This window comes from Neoarius graeffei, chromosome 24 (genome assembly GCF_027579695.1).
Source record: "Neoarius graeffei isolate fNeoGra1 chromosome 24, fNeoGra1.pri, whole genome shotgun sequence".
NCBI lineage: Eukaryota > Metazoa > Chordata > Actinopteri > Siluriformes > Ariidae > Neoarius > Neoarius graeffei.
The window spans coordinates 26,392,704-26,412,218 of NC_083592.1; the positions used below are offsets into that span (position 1 = coordinate 26,392,704).

The 19,515-nt window shown below is 43.0% G+C and overlaps 1 protein-coding gene across 1 annotated transcript in view; it reads right to left on the reverse strand.

Moving 5' to 3' along the window:
• arb2a (ARB2 cotranscriptional regulator A) overlaps positions 1-19,515 on the reverse strand; it is a 310,752-nt gene that overhangs the window by 277,016 nt on the left and 14,221 nt on the right. The window contains exon 4 of the mRNA XM_060906938.1: positions 9,996-10,096. Within this exon, the coding sequence (XP_060762921.1) occupies positions 9,996-10,096 (101 nt within the window). The remainder of the gene's footprint in view (positions 1-9,995; positions 10,097-19,515) is intronic.

The following is a 19,515-nucleotide window of genomic DNA, read 5'->3' on the forward strand; positions in this document are numbered from 1 at the left end:
AAACAGTAAATTACTACAGCTTTTACTATTGTTGATGCACAGAGCAGCCATCTTGGATTTTCAAGTCGGAGTCGGGGAGGTTCTTCTGACTTCCCGATTCATAAAACTGACCTCCGGGATTGTTCCAGTTGACAATTCCGACTGGGAACTCAGAAATTCCGACTTCCCAGTTCAAATGGAACGCACCATTACTCATCCTTCTTTTACAGGGTGCCATTTCTGTTATCTTAATTGAACAGGTAGTCATGTTCGTTTCAATTTATGGACTGAAATTTGTGATAGACTTTTGTGTGAGCAATGATATTTCAGTTTGACAGAATAACCCGTAAAATAAATAAATATTTTATATATTTGCAACAAGTCATGACAATTAAAATCTGAAGATGATCAATTGTGATTCACATTAATGCATTAATCTACTTAAAGCATATACGCAGAGCCATGGCCTCACTTTTTGTTTATAAATGCCTTGAGACCTCAAGAATGGCACAGGAATAGTTTTAAGCGCTAACAATAAATCTAATATAGTAACTTACGATTAGTGATTCATATAGGCAGTGGTCGGAGTAAATTACCTTGACATCTGTAACGTCACAGCAGGAAGTCTATCGGTCTCATCGCCATTTCCGCTACACTAAAACAGAGCTGACTGCAACTCCGAGCCTCCATTTTGAGCTAATTTATCACCATGCCGCATAGATGTGTTGCTGGTCGGTGCAAAAATACGACAGAAGGTGGATTTACGTTGCATTCATGGCCCAAGAATGTTCAAACTGCAAAGATTTGGACACGGTTTGCGAGTTGTTCACATGCACATTGGGTGGCTACGAAGCGGTCTCTCCTCTGCTCTGCACATTTTACTGAAGACTCGTACGAGACCTCTGATCTGTTGAGCGTTGGCTATAAGCCCATATTGAGAGAGGGTGCAGTACCAACAATTAAAGGAAAAAAAAACTACAAGAAAAGGAAAGCAAGTTCAGTTGCACCAGTTGTCCTGGAGTGTGAGCCGAGGACTGCTGCTAAAACCCGGGATGGAACGGGACACATCACTCAGGCAGTGACCTCCCCACAGTTATTGCTAAAACCGGTGACGTCCCATCCAGGGGTTTTAGTAATTGCCTGAGCTGAGCAGTAATGGCGGAGTACTCAGCATGGAGAAAATGGAGAATGCGTGGAGCAGCCGTCTGAGTTCTCTGCTGGATATCCTGCCTCAGCAGCAATATCTCGCCCTTCCATGGAAGAAGCGAATGAACGGAGAACTGAACGAACAACTGAAAGTCAGATTGTTTCGAAACAAATCGGCCACAAGATCGGCCTTCAAGAAGCGAGAACAAAGACGGGTAAGCTCCGACTCTCATTTGGATACAAAACAACACGACGTTGTTTACCTGCATTTAGATTAATACATGTAACTTGTATTGGTGTTTAAGTTACCGGTATAAGGTTATTTAATTTGCTTCAGAATGTGACTGTTTAATTAGCCTTTTACGTTTTATCAGTGAAAATGCATGCATGTACATATATGTTGCATAAGTTATAACGCCTATCCTGTTTTAATGAGAGTCAACCCACAATCAATGAAGTCAAATCACTTAGTTGAGCGAGTTGGTAACGATATTTCTTACTCTCACCATAAATTTTTATTTATATGACTTTGGTCTATAGCTGTCAAAGGCCTCGGCCTTAAAACCGGTTACCGCTGTGACGTCACGCACTCAGGGCTGGCTGGCTCAGCGGGGCAGCTCGAATACCAACTTGGTGGTCGATTTTAACTCTCAAAAATATATACACATTTTTTATTCCCGTTTATGCAGCATACAAGAGTCAAGAATGGACATACTATCCACTCAGAAATGTATTTAAAAATAAAGGCTCTGCGTATCTCCTTTAAACACAAATTTACACCACCAGGAGCTCTGGGAGGAGCTGGACATTTGAGGAAACGCTCCTGCAAACTTCACGAATTAATTCGAATCTTTTGTATCCAGTTTGATAAATGAGGGCCAGTGAGTGTGAACTTTCACATGCTAAATATAAAAAACTCTAAATACATAAATAAACCAACCATTCCACCATGGTGTAAAATCAATCTGAGCATTCAGCCATATGAAAGGAAATGAATGCACGAGTGAATAAAAACCAGCTCACGAACTTCAGATAAGCTCACTAGCTGATTATGTTTAATTATTTGAAGGAGCCTAAAACTACACTCACAATTAAAATATAATGATTTTTTATGTGTGCGTGCTCGTCTGAGTGAAGCCTCATTCCTATAAATTTCAAACAAATCGAGCATTTATGAAGTTTGAGAGTTCATGAAGTACTCAAATGTATTTCTTTTTATGCTAAAAAGACAGACTTTATATAAAAGGGCTGTTTCTCTAAGGACTGTACCTGGATTAGATATAAAGCGCACACACGTCAGCCTAAACAAGTACCATTTTGTTCTTTGAACTTCAAAAGAATAAGCAGAACAATTAAAGCCAAGAAGTGAATGAGCAAAGCTCATTAAGCAAATGCACACTTCTGATTAGCTTGTACAGATTGCAAGCATTGGGAACGAACGCCTTCCGAGTTTGTACACAAGCAGAGCACAAGTATGAGGAGCAGGGTCCATTTCCTAAAGTGAAGCGTGCTGATGGCGGCACACACTTAACTCAACCTGACCTGCAATTTATACCAGACACACGTTAGCAACGTATTATACCGGTTTCATCCACACTACTCCACCTCTGTCCTGCCAGTACACAGTGCTGCTGAATTCTCAAATCTGATTGGTCAGCAGGTGTTGATTAATTTTCCATCGCAGCAGCTTTGAGTGCAAGTGAAACGACAGGATTAGATTACAGCGCTCGCTTTAATACGATTGCTGTTTCTATGGTAACAACTCTTTCGCAAGGACTTGTACAGTGGATGCTCTATATAATTGTTAGTATAAATACACAGGCGATTACAGGAAATTGCGTGCGTTGACCGGTCGAGAAATTCGGACTATTTCTCCATAATCGCCTCGAGCGACTCGGCAAAATGGCGGCCGATCGCATAGTCACCGTAAGTGAGGAAGGAAGACAGATTATGAAAGAAAACGCTGTTCCTAAAAGCACTAAAGATGCTATGAAGTTCGGTCTAAAACTACTCAAAGGGAAGGTGGAATTGTGATTTATTTTATCCATTTCAAAACAAAGTTGTTGGTATGGATAAGTGACAAGCCTGTGCCATGCCCTTATTACATTTGCATGCCACTTTTGAAGTTTGAAATACATTTTTTTTTAAATACAATTTTTTAAAATAATCACCTGTGTATTTATACTAACAGGCCTTTCAGTTACAACCCCGATTCCCAAAAAGTTGGGACAAAGTACAAATTGTAAATAAAAACGGAATGCAATAATTTACAAATCTCAAAAACTGATATTGTATTCACAATAGAACATAGACAACATATCAAATGTCGAAAGTGAGACATTTTGAAATTTCATGCCAAATATCGGCTCATTTGAAATTTCATGACAGAAACACATCTCAAAAAAGTTGGGACAGGGGCAATAAGAGGCTGGAAAAGTTAAAGGTACAAAAAAGGAACAGCTGGAGGACCAAATTGCAACTCATTAGGTCAATTGGCAATAGGTCATTAACATGACTGGGTATAAAAAGAGCATCTTGGAGTGGCAGCGGCTCTCGGAAGTAAAGATGGGAAGAGGATCACCAATCCCCCTAATTCTGCGCCGACAAATAGTGGAGCAATATCAGAAAGGAGTTCGACAGTGTAAAATTGCAAAGAGTTTGAACATATCATCATCTACAGTGCATAATATCATCAAAAGATTCAGAGAATCTGGAAGAATCTCTGTGCGTAAGGGTCAAGGCCGGAAAACCATACTGGGTGCCCGTGATCTTCGGGCCCTTAGACGGCACTGTATCACATACAGGCATGCTTCTGTATTGGAAATCACAAAATGGGCTCAGGAATATTTCCAGAGAACATTATCTGTGAACACAATTCACCGTGCCATCCGCCGTGGCCAGCTAAAACTCTATAGTTCAAAGAAGAAGCCGTATCTAAACATGATCCAGAAGCGCAGACGTCTTCTCTGGGCCAAGGCTCATTTAAAATGGACTGTGGCAAAGTGGAAAACTGTTCTGTGGTCAGAGGAATCAAAATTTGAAGTTCTTTATGGAAATCAGGGACGCCGTGCCATTCGGACTAAAGAGGAGAAGGACGACCCGAGTTGTTATCAGCGCTCAGTTCAGAAGCCTGCATCTCTGATGGTATGGGGTTGTATTAGTGCGTGTGGCATGGGCAGCTTACACATCTGGACAGACACCATCAATGCTGAAAGGTATATCCAGGTTCTAGAGCAACATATGCTCCCATCCAGACGACGTCTCTTTCAGGGAAGACCTTGCATTTTCCAACATGACAATGCCAAACCACATACTGCATCAATTACAGCATCATGGCTGAGTAGAAGAAGGGTCCGGGTACTGAACTGGCCAGCCTGCAGCCCAGATCTTTCACCCATAGAAAACATTTGGCGCATCATAAAACGGAAGATACGACAAAAAAGACCTAAGACAGTTGAGCAACTAGAATCCTACATTAGACAAGAATGGGTTAACATTCCTATCCCTAAACTTGAGCAACTTGTCTCCTCAGTCCCCAGACGTTTACAGACTGTTGTAAAGAGAAAAGGGGATGTCTCACAGTGGTAAACATGGCCTTGTCCCAACTTTTTTGAGATGTGTTGTTGTCATGAAATTTAAAAATCACCTAATTTTTCTCTTTAAATGATACATTTTCTCAGTTTAAACATTTGATATGTCATCTATGTTCTATTCTGAATAAAATATGGAATTTTGAAACTTCCACATCATTGCATTCTGTTTTTATTTACAATTTGTACTTTGTCCCAACTTTTTTGGAATCGGGGTTGTACATGAAACCTGCGACGGATAACATCATGGGCGCCCAAATTTAAAAAGGTGCCCAAATTAAAGTCAAGCGCCCAAAATATGCTACCAAAAGTTTTTTTTTAAATGTTGATTAAATAAACTTGGCTGCATAAAACCCAATGTCTTGACTTTCTTCTTTAAAAACACTGAAATTAGCATGCACTTCTCGTAACTGACACGATATCCGCACTGTTCCCATGTTGTTCCGGGTTCGTCGAACTAGCCGTAAGCCTCACGCAGAGCACGAATTCTCCATCAACGGCGATCGGCACGCCATGATTTTGTGGAGGAGCGAGACTTGGGTACCAATGACCAGAGCGAGATTTCCACATTAGACAAAAACAGTTATCCACCTCAGGCTCTGTGAATATCGGTGAATAATAACTCCGACTTCGTTTCGGTTATTATTCACCGATATTCACAGAGCCTTCAGCGAATAATTGTTAAATGTGGTAAAGCATTCTGCAAGCAGACATTTAGTTCATGTCAGTAAACTGTCCACGCCACTCTTGGGAAGTCTTCAAGACCGAGCAGTTTGTGTTTTACAGTTTTTCAATAACATGACAAGCTCCATTCATTAACTTCAAGACAGAAAATGAAAGACTGGTGAAGGAACAACGGTTTCTATAGTAGCTGCTATTATGGAACCAACTTAACATTCAGCAGCATGTAACTATAAATGTTTAAAAAAAAAAGTTTATCAATAAAGAGAACTTATAAGAGGAATAAAAGAATCAGCACACACTGTTATAGGAAACGGATCCACTTCATGTTGTGCCCGATCACACCACCCGGTCATTGATTATTTTCCTATAACGCCCTTTTATTTGTCTGCTTTTATTCCTTATTAGGATATGTTGCTCTCGTGAGTGTCAAATGAACAAACATTGCAACTTCAGGCTTCACAATTAAAGCGTTAATGACTAAAAAAAAAAAAACTCCATAAACACGTTTTGTCTGAATTGGCTTTGAACCTGAACTCACTCTTACATCACACACACACACACACACCTACCTGTGTAAAAATGAAGACGACATACACTTGATTTTCATATACAGTGGGGCAAAAAAAGTATTTAGTCAGCCACCAATTGTGCAAGTTCTCCCACTTAAAAAGATGAGAGAGGCCTGTAATTTTCATCATAGGTACACTTCAACTATGAGAGACAGAATGGGGGGAAAGAATCCAGGAAATCACATTGTAGGATTTTTAATGAATTAATTGGTAAATTCCTCGGTAAAATAAGTATTTGGTCACCTACAAACAAGCAAGATTTCTGGCTCTCACAGACCTGTAACTTCTTCTTTAAGAGGCTCCTCTGTCCGCCACTCGTTACCTGTATTAATGGCACCTGTTTGAACTCATTATCAGTATAAAAGACACCTGTCCACAACCTCAAACAGTCACACTCCAAACTCCACTATGGCCAAGACCAAAGAGCTGTCAAAGGACACCAGAAACAAAATTGTAGACCTGCACCAGGCTGGGAAGACTGAATCTGCAATAGGTAAGCAGCTTGGTGTGAAGAAATCAACTGTGGGAGCAATTATTAGAAAATGGAAGACATACAAGACCACTGATAATCTCCCTCCATCTGGGGCTCCACGCAAGATCTCACCCCGTGGGGTCAAAATGATCACAAGAACGGTGAGCAAAAATCCCAGAACCACACGGGGGGACCTAGTGAATGACCTGCAGGGAGCTGGGACCAAAGTAACAAAGGCTACCATCAGTAACACACTACGCTGCCAGGGACTCAAATCCTGCAGTGCCAGACGTGTCCCCCTGCTTAAGCCAGTACATGTCCAGGCCCGTCTGAAGTTTGCTAGAGAGCATTTGGATGATCCAGAAGAGGATTGGGAGAATGTCATATGGTCAGATGAAACCAAAATAGAACTTTTTGGTAAAAACTCAACTTGTCGTGTTTGGAAGAGAAAGAATGCTGAGTTACAACCAAAGAACACCATACCTACTGTGAAGCATGGGGGTGGAAACATCATGCTTTGGGACTGTTTTTCTGCAAAGGGACCTGGACGACTGATCCGTGTAAAGGAAAGAATGAATGGGGCCATGTATCGTGAGATTTTGAGTGAAAACCTCCTTCCATCAGCAAGGGCATTGAAGATGAAACGTGGCTGGGTCTTTCAGCATGACAATGATCCCAAACACACCGCCCGGGCAACGAAGGAGTGGCTTTGTAAGAAGCATTTCAAGGTCCTGGAGTGGCCTAGCCAGTCTCCAGATCTCAACCCCATAGAAAATCTTTGGAGGGAGTTGAAAGTCCGTGTTGCCCAGCGACAGCCCCAAAACATCACTGCTCTAGAGGAGATCTGCATGGAGGAATGGGCCAAAATACCAGCAACAGTGTGTGAAAACCTTGTGAAGACTTGCAGAAAACGTTTGACCTCTGTCATCGCCAACAAAGGGTATATAACAAAGTATTGAGATGAACTTTTGTTATTGACCAAATACTTATTTATTTTCCACCATAATTTGCAAATAAATTCTTTAAAAATCAGACAACGCGATTTTCTGGATTTTTTTTCTCATTTTGTCTCTCATAGTTGAAGTGTACCTATGATGAAAATTACAGGCCTCTCATCTTTTTAAGTGGGAGAACTTGCACAATTGGTGACTGACTAAATACTTTTTTGCCCCACTGTACCCCTTTTCCACCAAATCAGTTCCAGGGCTGGTTCAGGGCCAGTGCTGGTGCTGGTTCACAACTCGTTCAACTTGCGAGCCAGCTGAGAACCAGTTTGCTTTTCCATAGCTCACGGTGATAAGGGGAGCCACGTCAGTTACGTCGCTGTATACGTCAGTTACGTCGCTATATTTGCATAAACCTTGGCGCGAATATCAAAGCAAAGACAACACAGAAGAAGCAGCAGCAGCAACAATAATAAATGATTTCACGTTTGTACAGCTGCTGCTTCTCGTCGCTTAAAAATGGCGATCTTTCGCGGTCTTGTTATTGTTGTTGGTCTTAACAACTCCGCCCCCCGCTGACGTAAGTGGTTCTTTCCTCTGGCCCAGCAGAGAGTTGGTGCTAGCCTGGAACCGGTTTTTCTGGCCCCAGAGCCAGTTCTTTGTCAGTGGAAACAGAAAACCCGGTTCCAAACTAAGCACTGGCCCCGAACCAGCCCTGGAACTGCTTTGGTGGAAAAGGGGCAATAGTCATACAGTTCAGAAACCCAGTTCCATAGTCTCCGTATATGAGCGTGGCATGTGGAAGGCAGGACTGTTTAAGAGTTAAAGTATACGCAGAGATGATTGTAAAGCAGAGCCCAAAAACACTGGCACTCACTCACTGACACACAATGAGAAGCTGGAGTCTAAAGTGTAATGCCTTAAAATGAAGAGATAGCATTCGTAACAACCAAACTGAATTAATAAAGCAGGGGGAACATAATATTATTTGTCATTTTATTATCAAGCACAAAACTATTGATAAATCGCAGCTTCTCGATCCCAGAAAAAAAAAAGTCAGCCTTGCCTCAGGGCTAATTTCGCATGACATCGCGTGTGGAACCCCGGTTATCTGGGTCATTTCCGTTCATCTGACTCCGTGCTTGTTCACTCGCTGAAATTGGATATTGTTGTTGGAATCTTACAAAAATAACGATGTGAAAGTGCTGCGTTGTGTTTGGATGCTCAAATCCGTGTACAGTGGGACATTCGGTTCACGAATTTCCGAGAAATGACACTAATCTAAAGCGACAGTGGGTGAGGTTTGTGCAAACGAAGCGGGCAGATTTCATCTCACCTACTAATAATAAATCTGATTCATCAAGTGTTCACCACCAGAACGACCACATGGGAATTACTGGAGCCCAAAAAAAAAAACACTGATTTAATAAATGACATTTGATCTGACATTTGGACAGTTCGTCGATTCCCGTATTATCTCCCACATCATATTTTCTTTCAATAATGACACTGAATAAGTAAGATTATATTCCTGTATTTATTGAGGTACATGTAAATATTTTCCCTGTATTTTGCAGCGGCCAGCTTAGAATAAAAATCCACAAACCGATCTGCGTTTCCAGTTCCCTCTGGCTGGTGGTGCACTCTCGGCGGTGAACGGGACGGTCGTGAACTAGCATCTATTTCTGGTCTTGGGGGCTCGAAAAGAGACCCATTTACTCCGGAACATCACTGATAATCATCTGCTGCTTCATCCGACATATAAGGATCCCAATCACTATCAGAATTCTCTCCAAAACGTGGTTCTGTATCGTGACTGGTCTAACCACTGCTGCACACGGGAATGAAATTGATGCCTGAATTGTTAGACGTGACGTCACGCACCTCTTTGGGATCTTTTGGTTCAGTCTCGGCAGATTCCATGAAAAATTGGCTGATCTTATTGATTTTCCATTAATTTATAGCCTTTTGGATCAGCTATGGTTCGAAAACATATGGTCAATCAGTATCACGATTGTTGCTTTGTACAAGGAAAAAGTGTGGTTTGGGGCATTATATACACTAAGTGGCACGTAGGGCTGCTCCCCCCCCCCCACACACACACACCCCAGTGAAGTACTGTGTTTAGGGAAGTCAGCAACAAGCAAAGGAGTTAATAGAAAGTGAGAGATGAAAAGAGAGAGGAAGAGAGTGCACCAGAAAGAGAGGAGAAGGAGCTAGAAAAGGGTAAAGTGTGAGTTTATTAGTCATTCTATTGTGCGTGTGTGTGTAGAAAGAGATCTGCAGTGTTCCAGAGAGCGCTTCCAATTACTGCAGGGAATCCAATTACAAAGTTATTAAACCTGGGAAACAGAGATGCATCAAAACCATCATCAAAGTTCCCCACTAATAGTATACACTTCCAAAAATCCTTTTTCCCCCCATCTAATAACACGGTGAAAGTCGCAGCACATTCCCTTATTTTTAACAACCACATCTTTTTAAAAAAAAAAAAAAAGATAAGAACCCTCAACATGCAAGTATGTTACATGAATAAACTGGGAAACAAATTACGAAACGAGCACGGTCACAAAACACGGGATTATATGAAACAGAGTGAAGGGGAAATTACCTCTCCCAGCGCCTCGTATCTTTTTTGGTTCCACCTGTGCATATCCTCCTTGCAGTTGAAGACGAACGGCTCTCCGGTTTTTGTGTGTCGTAGCTGGCCATCTGCACGAGACAGGAACACACGTTAAGGTCTCACCTGTTTCATGCCAATCTTTGTGATGCGTCTTCTGTTTTTATTAAATGATCAAGGAATAAAACATGACGGCGCATGCTGTTCTAGGAAAATAATCAATCAGCGGAGCTGGTGTTCTGCTAACGGAACATCCCCAAGTGTTTTAGTCCCCGTTATACCACGGCGGTTTCCAATAATTACAATTTTGCAGCTGCTTGATTATATCGTGTCCTGCTTGATGACAGTTTGTTCTGAGCAGAAATGATGTTTTTGCTTTTCCCACGCCAGCGTTCCACGTCCCTCTGTTTATCTGGAAACTGGTCGGAATTAAACGTACGTCACCCATGATATCCTGCTCTCTTCATAGGACACCTCGAATAAATACAAATAAAACCAAACACTGCATTTCACCATGAAAATGTGTGCTTATTTAACCATTTTAAAACAGCTTTCTACTTTGCTTTTTGTGATCCGTTGCTTGGAACAAATATTTTCTGTACAGATTTCCCTGCCATCGCTGCAGCTTCACAAACCAGGCTATGGCAGATACCGAACGGCATAATTTCCCAACCAGATGTGCAGAAAATGTATGGATTGAGGCGATACTTTCTAGAAAATGACACTGGGACCAGAAAAATAACCATTTTATGAACCAGTTAAGTGCTTATTAAAAAATATAATAATAAACAACAATACAAGAAGTTGTTTTCACTCAAACGTTTACTTTTGTTTGTCTTTCATTTCCGTATCTGTTCCCTGTAACGTTTCAAACCCCTCTTACAAGAAAACCCGATAATTTATCTGTGACGAATCTCAGTCATCCAGGTACGTAGTAATCTGTGGTTGGCAGAAGAGAGCAACTGGACTTGCTTGAAGATTCTTGAAAACGTTTCGCTTCTCATCCGAAAGGCTTCCTCAGTTCTGCCTGACTAATAGGTCAAATAGTTTTTCAAGAATCTTCAGGCAAGTCCAGTTGCTCTCTTCTACCAACCACAGATTACTATGGACCTGGATGACTGAGATTCGTCACAGATATGTTTCTACGCACTGGATGAGATCCATTCGACTGGTGCGGGAGTATGAGAGGACTTCCAGAAAACTGGCAGACATCTTAGCCAGAGAGGATCGTTCATTTTTGTCAACCTGGAACGACCATCACTGAACAGAGGTGAGGGTCTATGACATCTTTTATCAGCCACCTACAATGCAGCCTTGCACTACGTTCAGACTGCAACCTGAAACGACCCATATCCGATTTGTTGTGAAATCCGATTTTTTTGTTAGGCCGTTCACATTACCAATTATATGAGACTTGTATGCGATCTCCAATATGAACGGAAAACGACCCAAAAGTGTCCCGCATGCGCAAATTGACACGTAATAAGCACATCTACGTAATACGTAAAAAAAAAAAAAAAGCGCACTCTTCAAGTTTGCAAGTAAAGCATGGAGATGAGGCGAGACCTGGCGATGTGGTTTTTGTGGCGGCGGCGGAACTCGCACAATAATCTGATTAATGTGGGCAGCAGACTAATGAGACCGAAGGTGTCAAATTACTGGAAATTTCCAGAACAATCTTATAATCTTGTAATACAGGATGGTTTAAGTTATAAATCAGTTACAGAAACTGTTTTATTTAATCAGGCTAACAGATCAACATCCAGGTCCCTACCAAATCCACCATTAGCTTGATCAATTCTATAAAAAAGTCTATTTAAATTCTGAAAACTGTACAAATGTTGTTGTTTTCCACCAAAGAGGCGGGATTAGCCAACGCAGAATAGTGACGTTTGTCTCTTGTTGATGACGTGTAGGTCGCATGAATGCGACCTGTCCGGTCAGACTGCAGTCGCATGTGAAAATAACGGATATGCATCGGAATTAGGACCACATATCCAAGCGGCCTGGGTCGCATGTGAAAAAAATCGGATCTGTGTCGTTCAGATTGTCAATAACAAATCAGATACAGGTCGCATACGGGCAAAAAAATCGGATATGGGTCGTTTCAGGGTGCAGTCTGAACGTAGTCTAAGACATCTTTTATCAGCCACCTACAATGCAGCCATCAGAATTCTGATTCTATTATGATCCATGAGAGGATAAATACTTGATACTCCCTATTAGTCAGACAGAACTGAGGAAGCCTTTCGGATGAGAGGCGAAACGTTTTCAAGAATCTTCAAGCAAGTCCAGTTGCTCTCTTCTACCAACCACAGAAAACCAGATAATGGAATCTAATGGTTTATATCTTGATCAGCACCATCATCATCATCATCATGAACATTTCGATGGTGACGACAGACCTAATGTCAACATGACCTCACGTGTTCTAAGCCTCACCATGTGGTATTTCTGTTGAACTTCGTATCAAACAAACAATCCTTCACCTCATCAATGTCGCAGGACACCATTAACACACCCATTACCAACAGAGGACATTTGGAAAGAAATAATAAAACCAGATTTTCTTTTCGAGTGGAAGGGGTAGCAATGAGAATCCAATAGCGGGTAAAAACACTGAAACGGACGGCGCCAAGAGAGTCGTCGTCTTGTGTGCTGCCAGTCAGAAGCAGTGAACGAGCTGCGAGCTTCAGTTCAGTCCTGCTTGATGTGCATCTCTCTCTCGTCTCATGCAATTAAATGTGTTTGGCTGCCGTCCCCCATCTGGCAGGTACAAGGCCCGAGGACGGCTAACGCTTCCCTGCTTCCCGTTCGCACGGGCTTCTGGGACGTCTGGCGCTCCTGCACAAGACATCTGGTGTGGCAGGGCCGCTCTCGGCCATTTCTTTCTCTCCATTTCTGTCTGTGCCCATCTTTCCCTCCCACCTGAAAGCTCCAAGGGCGCGTGTGTGTGTGCGCCCGCCCGCATGTGTACCGCCACAACTGTTCCCCTCCTACGTGAGGCCTTCGACAGGATGATTTGAGCCGAGGCCAGAGAACTTCATTCATGCTGACCCTTCTCCAATGCCAGAGCAACGCCAAGGCCGGACTGTACAGCCAAGCGCTGGAGCAGCTAAACAGCTGGCGAGGGGATTTAGAGGTAAACAAGCGCACTCTAACCAACAACCAATCACTGTTTACATGAAGGAGCTGGAGCAGGGTGAGGAAGAGTATAAGAGTGGGATGCACACAGCACTTCTGCACTGATAACACTGCATCTATCAATATTGGACACGTTTAATAAACATTCTGAAAAGATTTTGAAATGAGTTTCGTGATTCTGGTGCTGACGTGTTGGCTGGAGCTTTATTTCCATTAGCAGTTTTCTGTCACGCTGATGTCACAGGAGGACATAGCTAGCGCTGTTACAATGATCTTTTACTAGAAGGAACACATTTCGATAACCTCAATCATGGAGTAAGACGTTTACAGTCGGCTCCAAAACAACAAGACCACCTTTCATCAATCACCCTTTTCCAGAAATGTCATAAATAAGAAATCCAGCGTAGAAGTAGTGAAGACGGCAAACAGTCCAGAACGCGATGTAGTTTTACGACACTGTCGCTCGAGCTACATGGCTCGGCTAGTTAGCGATCTCTGAAAATGACAAGCACGATGGTGTCGGTGTTGATGTTGCTGGATTTCAGTCACGTGACTTTTCTTAGCGGTTTTACCGGAAATGAAATAGCTGGTGGTCTAAACGGCTGCCGTAGTGCAAACAACTAGCGATAACTCATCAGAGTACGCTCGTAATCTAGAAGCCACTGCTGGCTTTAGATCTACTCAGAAGATTGCTATGTGCAATGGAATCGACCCCTACAGTCTGGGAAAGAAGGATTTGTCATACAATCTCGAAAACGACCCTTCAGTCGAGTTCCCCGACATCTCGAACTATCTGGTGTTGCAGACGTCCTTCTACACTGCAAAACAGATGAAAGCGTGGAAGAGTATGGAGGCTTATGACTTTTTTGTATGTGGCTGGGTAAAGGACCTCGCTATCAAGTCGCTGCCCAATGAATCCTTTATTGTTTCTGCCCGTGTAAGTATGTTTGTTTTTTTTAAGCTTTTCGTTCACGTCTTTACAACAAAGCGCTGCAAGTTGAAGTGTAAACAAACAACAGTTCGCTTGATTCTCGCTTGTGTTGGCTCTTATCTCTCAGGTAAATCATTCACAAAGATCATCAGAAACCCCTTTAAAGACCTGGATCTTAGTTAAACAAGACGGAGACGTGATCACGGCGCATTGTAACTGTATGGCTGGGGAAGAATTTTGTCGCGACCTTCATGCATATGGACTTTGTGAGGAGGAAACAAAGAAACAGCTGGGGACTTTAGCGCTTCATGACAAAAAAAGTACCGTAAAATAACAGCACATAGCAAGAAAAGTACTTGGAAAAACACTAAGGCCATCGCTGAGAGGGAAATACAAACCTTTCACCAAGTGATCATTGCAAACTTGAGCATGCTTCGACTCGACTCCCTTCGATTTCACTGAGAGGCTCAAAAGCCACCTTTCTCGACGTCTTTTTGTGAAATCCTGTGTTCGTTCACCCTTTTTTATTAGTTCACGGGGAACCCTGAAGAAACTTTTATCAGTTTCATGGTTTGATCGATTCGAACAACCTAAAACAACGCAAGCATGAGGCGTTTTTCATCCCAGCAATGCACCTTCTCCGTACAAACGCTTTGTCAACTGAGCTTTGGTAGACCACCAGCTAAAGTACTGAATAACTAATGAGGCGGATGTGACGTCACGTGAAACCCAGCAATTAGCGTGAAAGCTGAAGTACTGGAAGCCGAACTGTGAACAGAGCATACAGATGAGGAGGTGAGAGAGCTGGACAGACTAAGGTGGTGTTTACATTTGACCGTATCAGCAGATCATCAGATTAACGTTTTTAAAACGATTCGCGTGCACACAGCAACGCCAATACACGGATACGCTAATCACATGACTAATTAGACGGCACGCAAGTTGAAATGTGTAAATGTGTAATGTGTAAATTCCTCCTCAGCGGCTCGGCTCTGCAGGCATCCTGCGCTCCAAATCACTCCGCCCTGAACAGCGAGTGCCCTCTGGAGGGTGCGCACTCCGGCCCTGCGCAGCTCACAGAGCGCGCGAGTGAAGCGCACGAGCAGTGATTCGGGACTGAGCCGCTGTGTGTGAGATCCCAGTGCATATCGGACATACGCAAGTCACTCACCACTTGCAAGTGGAAGGATGGCAAGCCTAAAGACCATCATAACTACACAATGGGTGGTATTTGCATCTTACCATGAACAACATTAAGAATGACAAAGCAGTTGCATCACATGACCAACGCCAGCGAATCAGGAAAGTGGATGTCACAGTGACGTTGTCCAATGACGACGTCAGCTAGAGCTCAGCACAGCGTATCCTCGTTCCTCAATGTTTACACAGCACCGGATCAGATACGAACTGGGTTGAATACGTGGGCCCTGGTGGATTCAAGTTGTTCCGCCTGTGGAGTCGTTTCCCGGCGTTTTAACGTGTACGGACAGTGCATCTGCGATGAAAACGAGACGGATACGGTCTAATGTAATGTAAACACCACCTAAAGGACTGAATTATCATTAACGCATCTCTCTCTTTAGGTCGAAATGAAGTGCCGTTGCCATCACTTGGACATCACTGAAAACGAGAACGTACAGTATTTACACCTTGCGAGACTTTCACGAATATTAAAAAAGTGTCCAAATTTTCCATTCAGAGCTCAAACTGTCATATTGCTACAAAAGCATAACTTTCTCTGGAACAAAAGTTTTTGAATAAAACCATTACACGCGCAGACTACTTTGAAAACTTCTACAAAAAGTATTATATTTGCTCATGAGAGAATTCCACCAGCTAAGCGAGGGGGGTGTAATGCTTCTGAAAACTCTGCTCTTGAGATATAGTCCCATCTATCCTTATGATGACACGACTGGATAATGAAATGAAGCCCAATACAGTGTTAAATCTAATTGTGACCTCTCTGATTGCAAAAGCACAAAGCTAAAAGACTCAAAGCATACACGCTTAACCCAAACAGCCCAAGGGCCTCATACTTTCTCAATTACCCCTGCACAGCAATTTTTTTTTTCTTCTAAAGAGAAACGTTTGCATAAGCATTTTTATTCAGCTCGTTTTCAAACCCTGGTACTTCTGCACAGTTAGCAGGCGATAAATCCAGCACGGCTAACTCGATGAGTATTACTGTATTTGCCCTCGCTGTTAGCTGTTCAACATCATGTAGCGCTAAAAGGCCATTCATCAGCATGCGCCACTAAAACTGTGTCCATTCCTAATAGAGGGGGTTTTTGTGCAAAATGAAAGAAACGCGGGGGCGCATGCAGGGAAAGGGATCTTGCAGGAATTGATTATGCATTTGCAGAGGAGTGAAGCACAATGTGAGGAAGGCCAGTGTCTAACAGAAGGAAGAGAGGGATCTAATGAAAGCTCGTGTGCGGCGGAGGTTCAGCTCCATCGCCCTCACATCAACGACTCTCTGAGGAATTTGCCTCCTCAACTTTTTCTTCTTTCTTGCGTAATTAGCATGCTGTTCTCAATTTTTTTGGCTTAATTAGGTGTACATAACCTTGGATTTCCAGTAATGAACGAGCTGAAGGCTAACTGTGATGAAGCCATCATGCAGCAGGATGCTGAAAAACTTCTCTATTGCAAATACATACGTATTGCATAGGCTGCTTCATTAGAGCACGATTCAAATTAACACTCAGGGCTAGAGGCCTTGGCAACGATGCTTTCATTTGATCTGGAAAAAGAGCCGCGACGCGAGGTTTAACACAGCTCCTAAAGATGCAAATATGTAAAGAAATAAATAAATAGCAGTGGTATATTTTCAGTGACTGAAATGAAGTATTCAAGGCAGCGACAGGAGGCTTTTTAGAGCGAGCAGCAAGGTTATGCAAATGTGGCCGTCAAGTTGAGTGCAAGGCTGAGTAAGCCACTGACAGCCCATGGCATGCACAACTTGTCCATTCAGCTGCCAGTGACTCAGGAGACTCTCAAACAGACAGCGCGATCAGAGCCAAGACGCTGCCATCAATGGCCAATGAGGACGTTCACTCCCTCTCATCTCTCAGGACTGGAGTAGAAACTTTTGCCTCTTTTTTTTTTTTTTAAATACAGCGTTTCTCCCAGGTGTCTTCCATTCAAGGTGGTATGCAATAAAAACAAGTATCATCACACAGTAAAAGTTACCACTGGTGAGAATTAATCAACTCCCCAGTCAGGGGAGGAAAAAAAAAAAAAAAAAAAGTCACATTTGCTATTTCTACTTAGTTCCACCTCCCTTCGACTTAATAATCGACAGTGCCAATCCTGTCAGGAAAGGATGCCAGGAGTGTCTTGAGATGGTTCCTGTCAGGTGTACCCACTCTTACGCTGACTGGGGGTGCAATTCAGCTACATTTCACGAAGCCTATTTCAGTGGTTCACCTGCCGTTCCTAATAATCCCACTAGTTTTCTAGTCACGTCAGAGTGTCCCAGTTTTCCACGGAGACAGTCTCGCACGGATTCGGCCGTGTGCGCTCTACACAAGTCGGTCTGGAACGCAGGAGTTTCGATGTTTGCGCTTGGAAGCAAGGTAACCTCTGACCAACAACTGACCATCTACACCACGCAACCTGCTGACATTGTAACACAAGGAGTTGCTAGTGTACTGGTGGACGGGATTCATTTCTGTCTGGGGGAACGCGCGTGTGTTACTGAGCTGTATGCTCGTAACCGACGGTGATGAATTCTCTCAAACATTTTTTGTTCACACTGCCAGGCTTGTACGCATAATGTTTTCTTCATCATGTAAACAAACTGAACTGCTTACACTACTGTTCAAAAGTTTGGGTCACTTTGAAATGTCATTATTTTTGAAAGAAAAGCACTGTTCTTTTCAATGAAGATCACTTGAAACTAATCAGAAATACACTCTATACATTGCTAATGGGGCGGCACGGTGGTGTAGTGGTTAGCGCTGTTGCCTCACAGCAAGAAGGTCCTGGGTTCGAGCCCCGGGGCCGGCGAGGGCCTTTCTGTGTGGAGTTTGCATGTTCTCCCCGTGTCCGTGTGGGTTTCCTCCGGGTGCTCCGGTTTCCCCCACAGTCCAAAGACATGCAGGTTAGGTTAACTGGTGACTCTAAATTGACCGTAGGTGTGAATGTGAGTGTGAATGGTTGTCTGTGTCTATGTGTCAGCCCTGTGATGACCTGGCGACTTGTCCAGGGTGTACCCCGCCTTTCGCCCGTAGTCAGCTGGGATAGGCTCCAGCTTGCCTGCGACCCTGTAGAAGGATAAAGCGGCTAGAGATAATGAGATGAGATGAGATGAGATGAGACATTGCTAATGTGGTAAATGACTATTCTAGCTGCAAATGTCTGGTTTTTGGTGCAATATCTACACAGGTGTATAGAGGATGTGCAGTCACGTGACCCGCACATGTGTACTCCGCCATATTGGACGGCATCAGGATTGTTTACCTTGCGCAAGCGCAATGGATCCAGGGAATAATCCCCAAGAAAATTCGGAAAATACCCCATCTACATCGCGCAATTACTTGTCCAAGTTTGTTCAGCATCTTGAAGGTGACGTGAGGCAGCGTTACGTGGAAAAGTGTTCCAGGTTGGGGATTGCAGATCCGTACAACTTGCCGCAATCCTTGTTCAGGGAAATTCGGAGCTGCGGTGCCGGTGATTTGCCCGATCTGGCCTACCACGACATTTACAATTTTCTTGTTAATCGTGTTACACTGGCAAAGCCCTCAAAGCTTACAAGAGCCTGGAAGCTTATAAATATTTTGTTGCGGGATGGGTATCTCAACTATACCTCTGGAAGGTTCCGAAGAAGAATGTCTACTTGATAACCTCACGGGTAAGTGGCATTAAGACGTTTATCATAAAGAGACTATGCAGGACGTTTTATCATAAGAATGTTCGAAATCTAAACTCCGTTCCAGATAATGACAGGGTTGTAAATATGTATGTTTTTGCACCTCTATGTGCCTAAAATAACATGCATATTCTTTTTCAGTACTTTCCACAATCTGATAGGAAGAACTTTATAAACAAGTTATGCATTTGTATACATATTTTATAAAGAACATTAATATTACACGTCCATGTGAAAACCAGTTATATTTTTTTGATCACAACTTGGTGATAGGTGGTGCAGCGGACACCCATTTTGCGCGTCTCTCCTCGTCTGCGGGGAATCTATAAAATGACAGGCCCTCCTTTTGGCCCTGTCTATTGGTACAACCAAATGCTGAACAAGATATAACCAGTCTCCAAAGATCTACTCCCACACACTTGATAATTAGAACGGGTTCGTCCAAGTTCTATGCGCGGCCTTGCCGCCCAAGATGGCAGATAAACAAATATCACGTGACCTCGTGACGTCACGTGCACGCTCTCTATAGAGGCCCATTTCCAGCAACTCTCACTCCAGTGTTC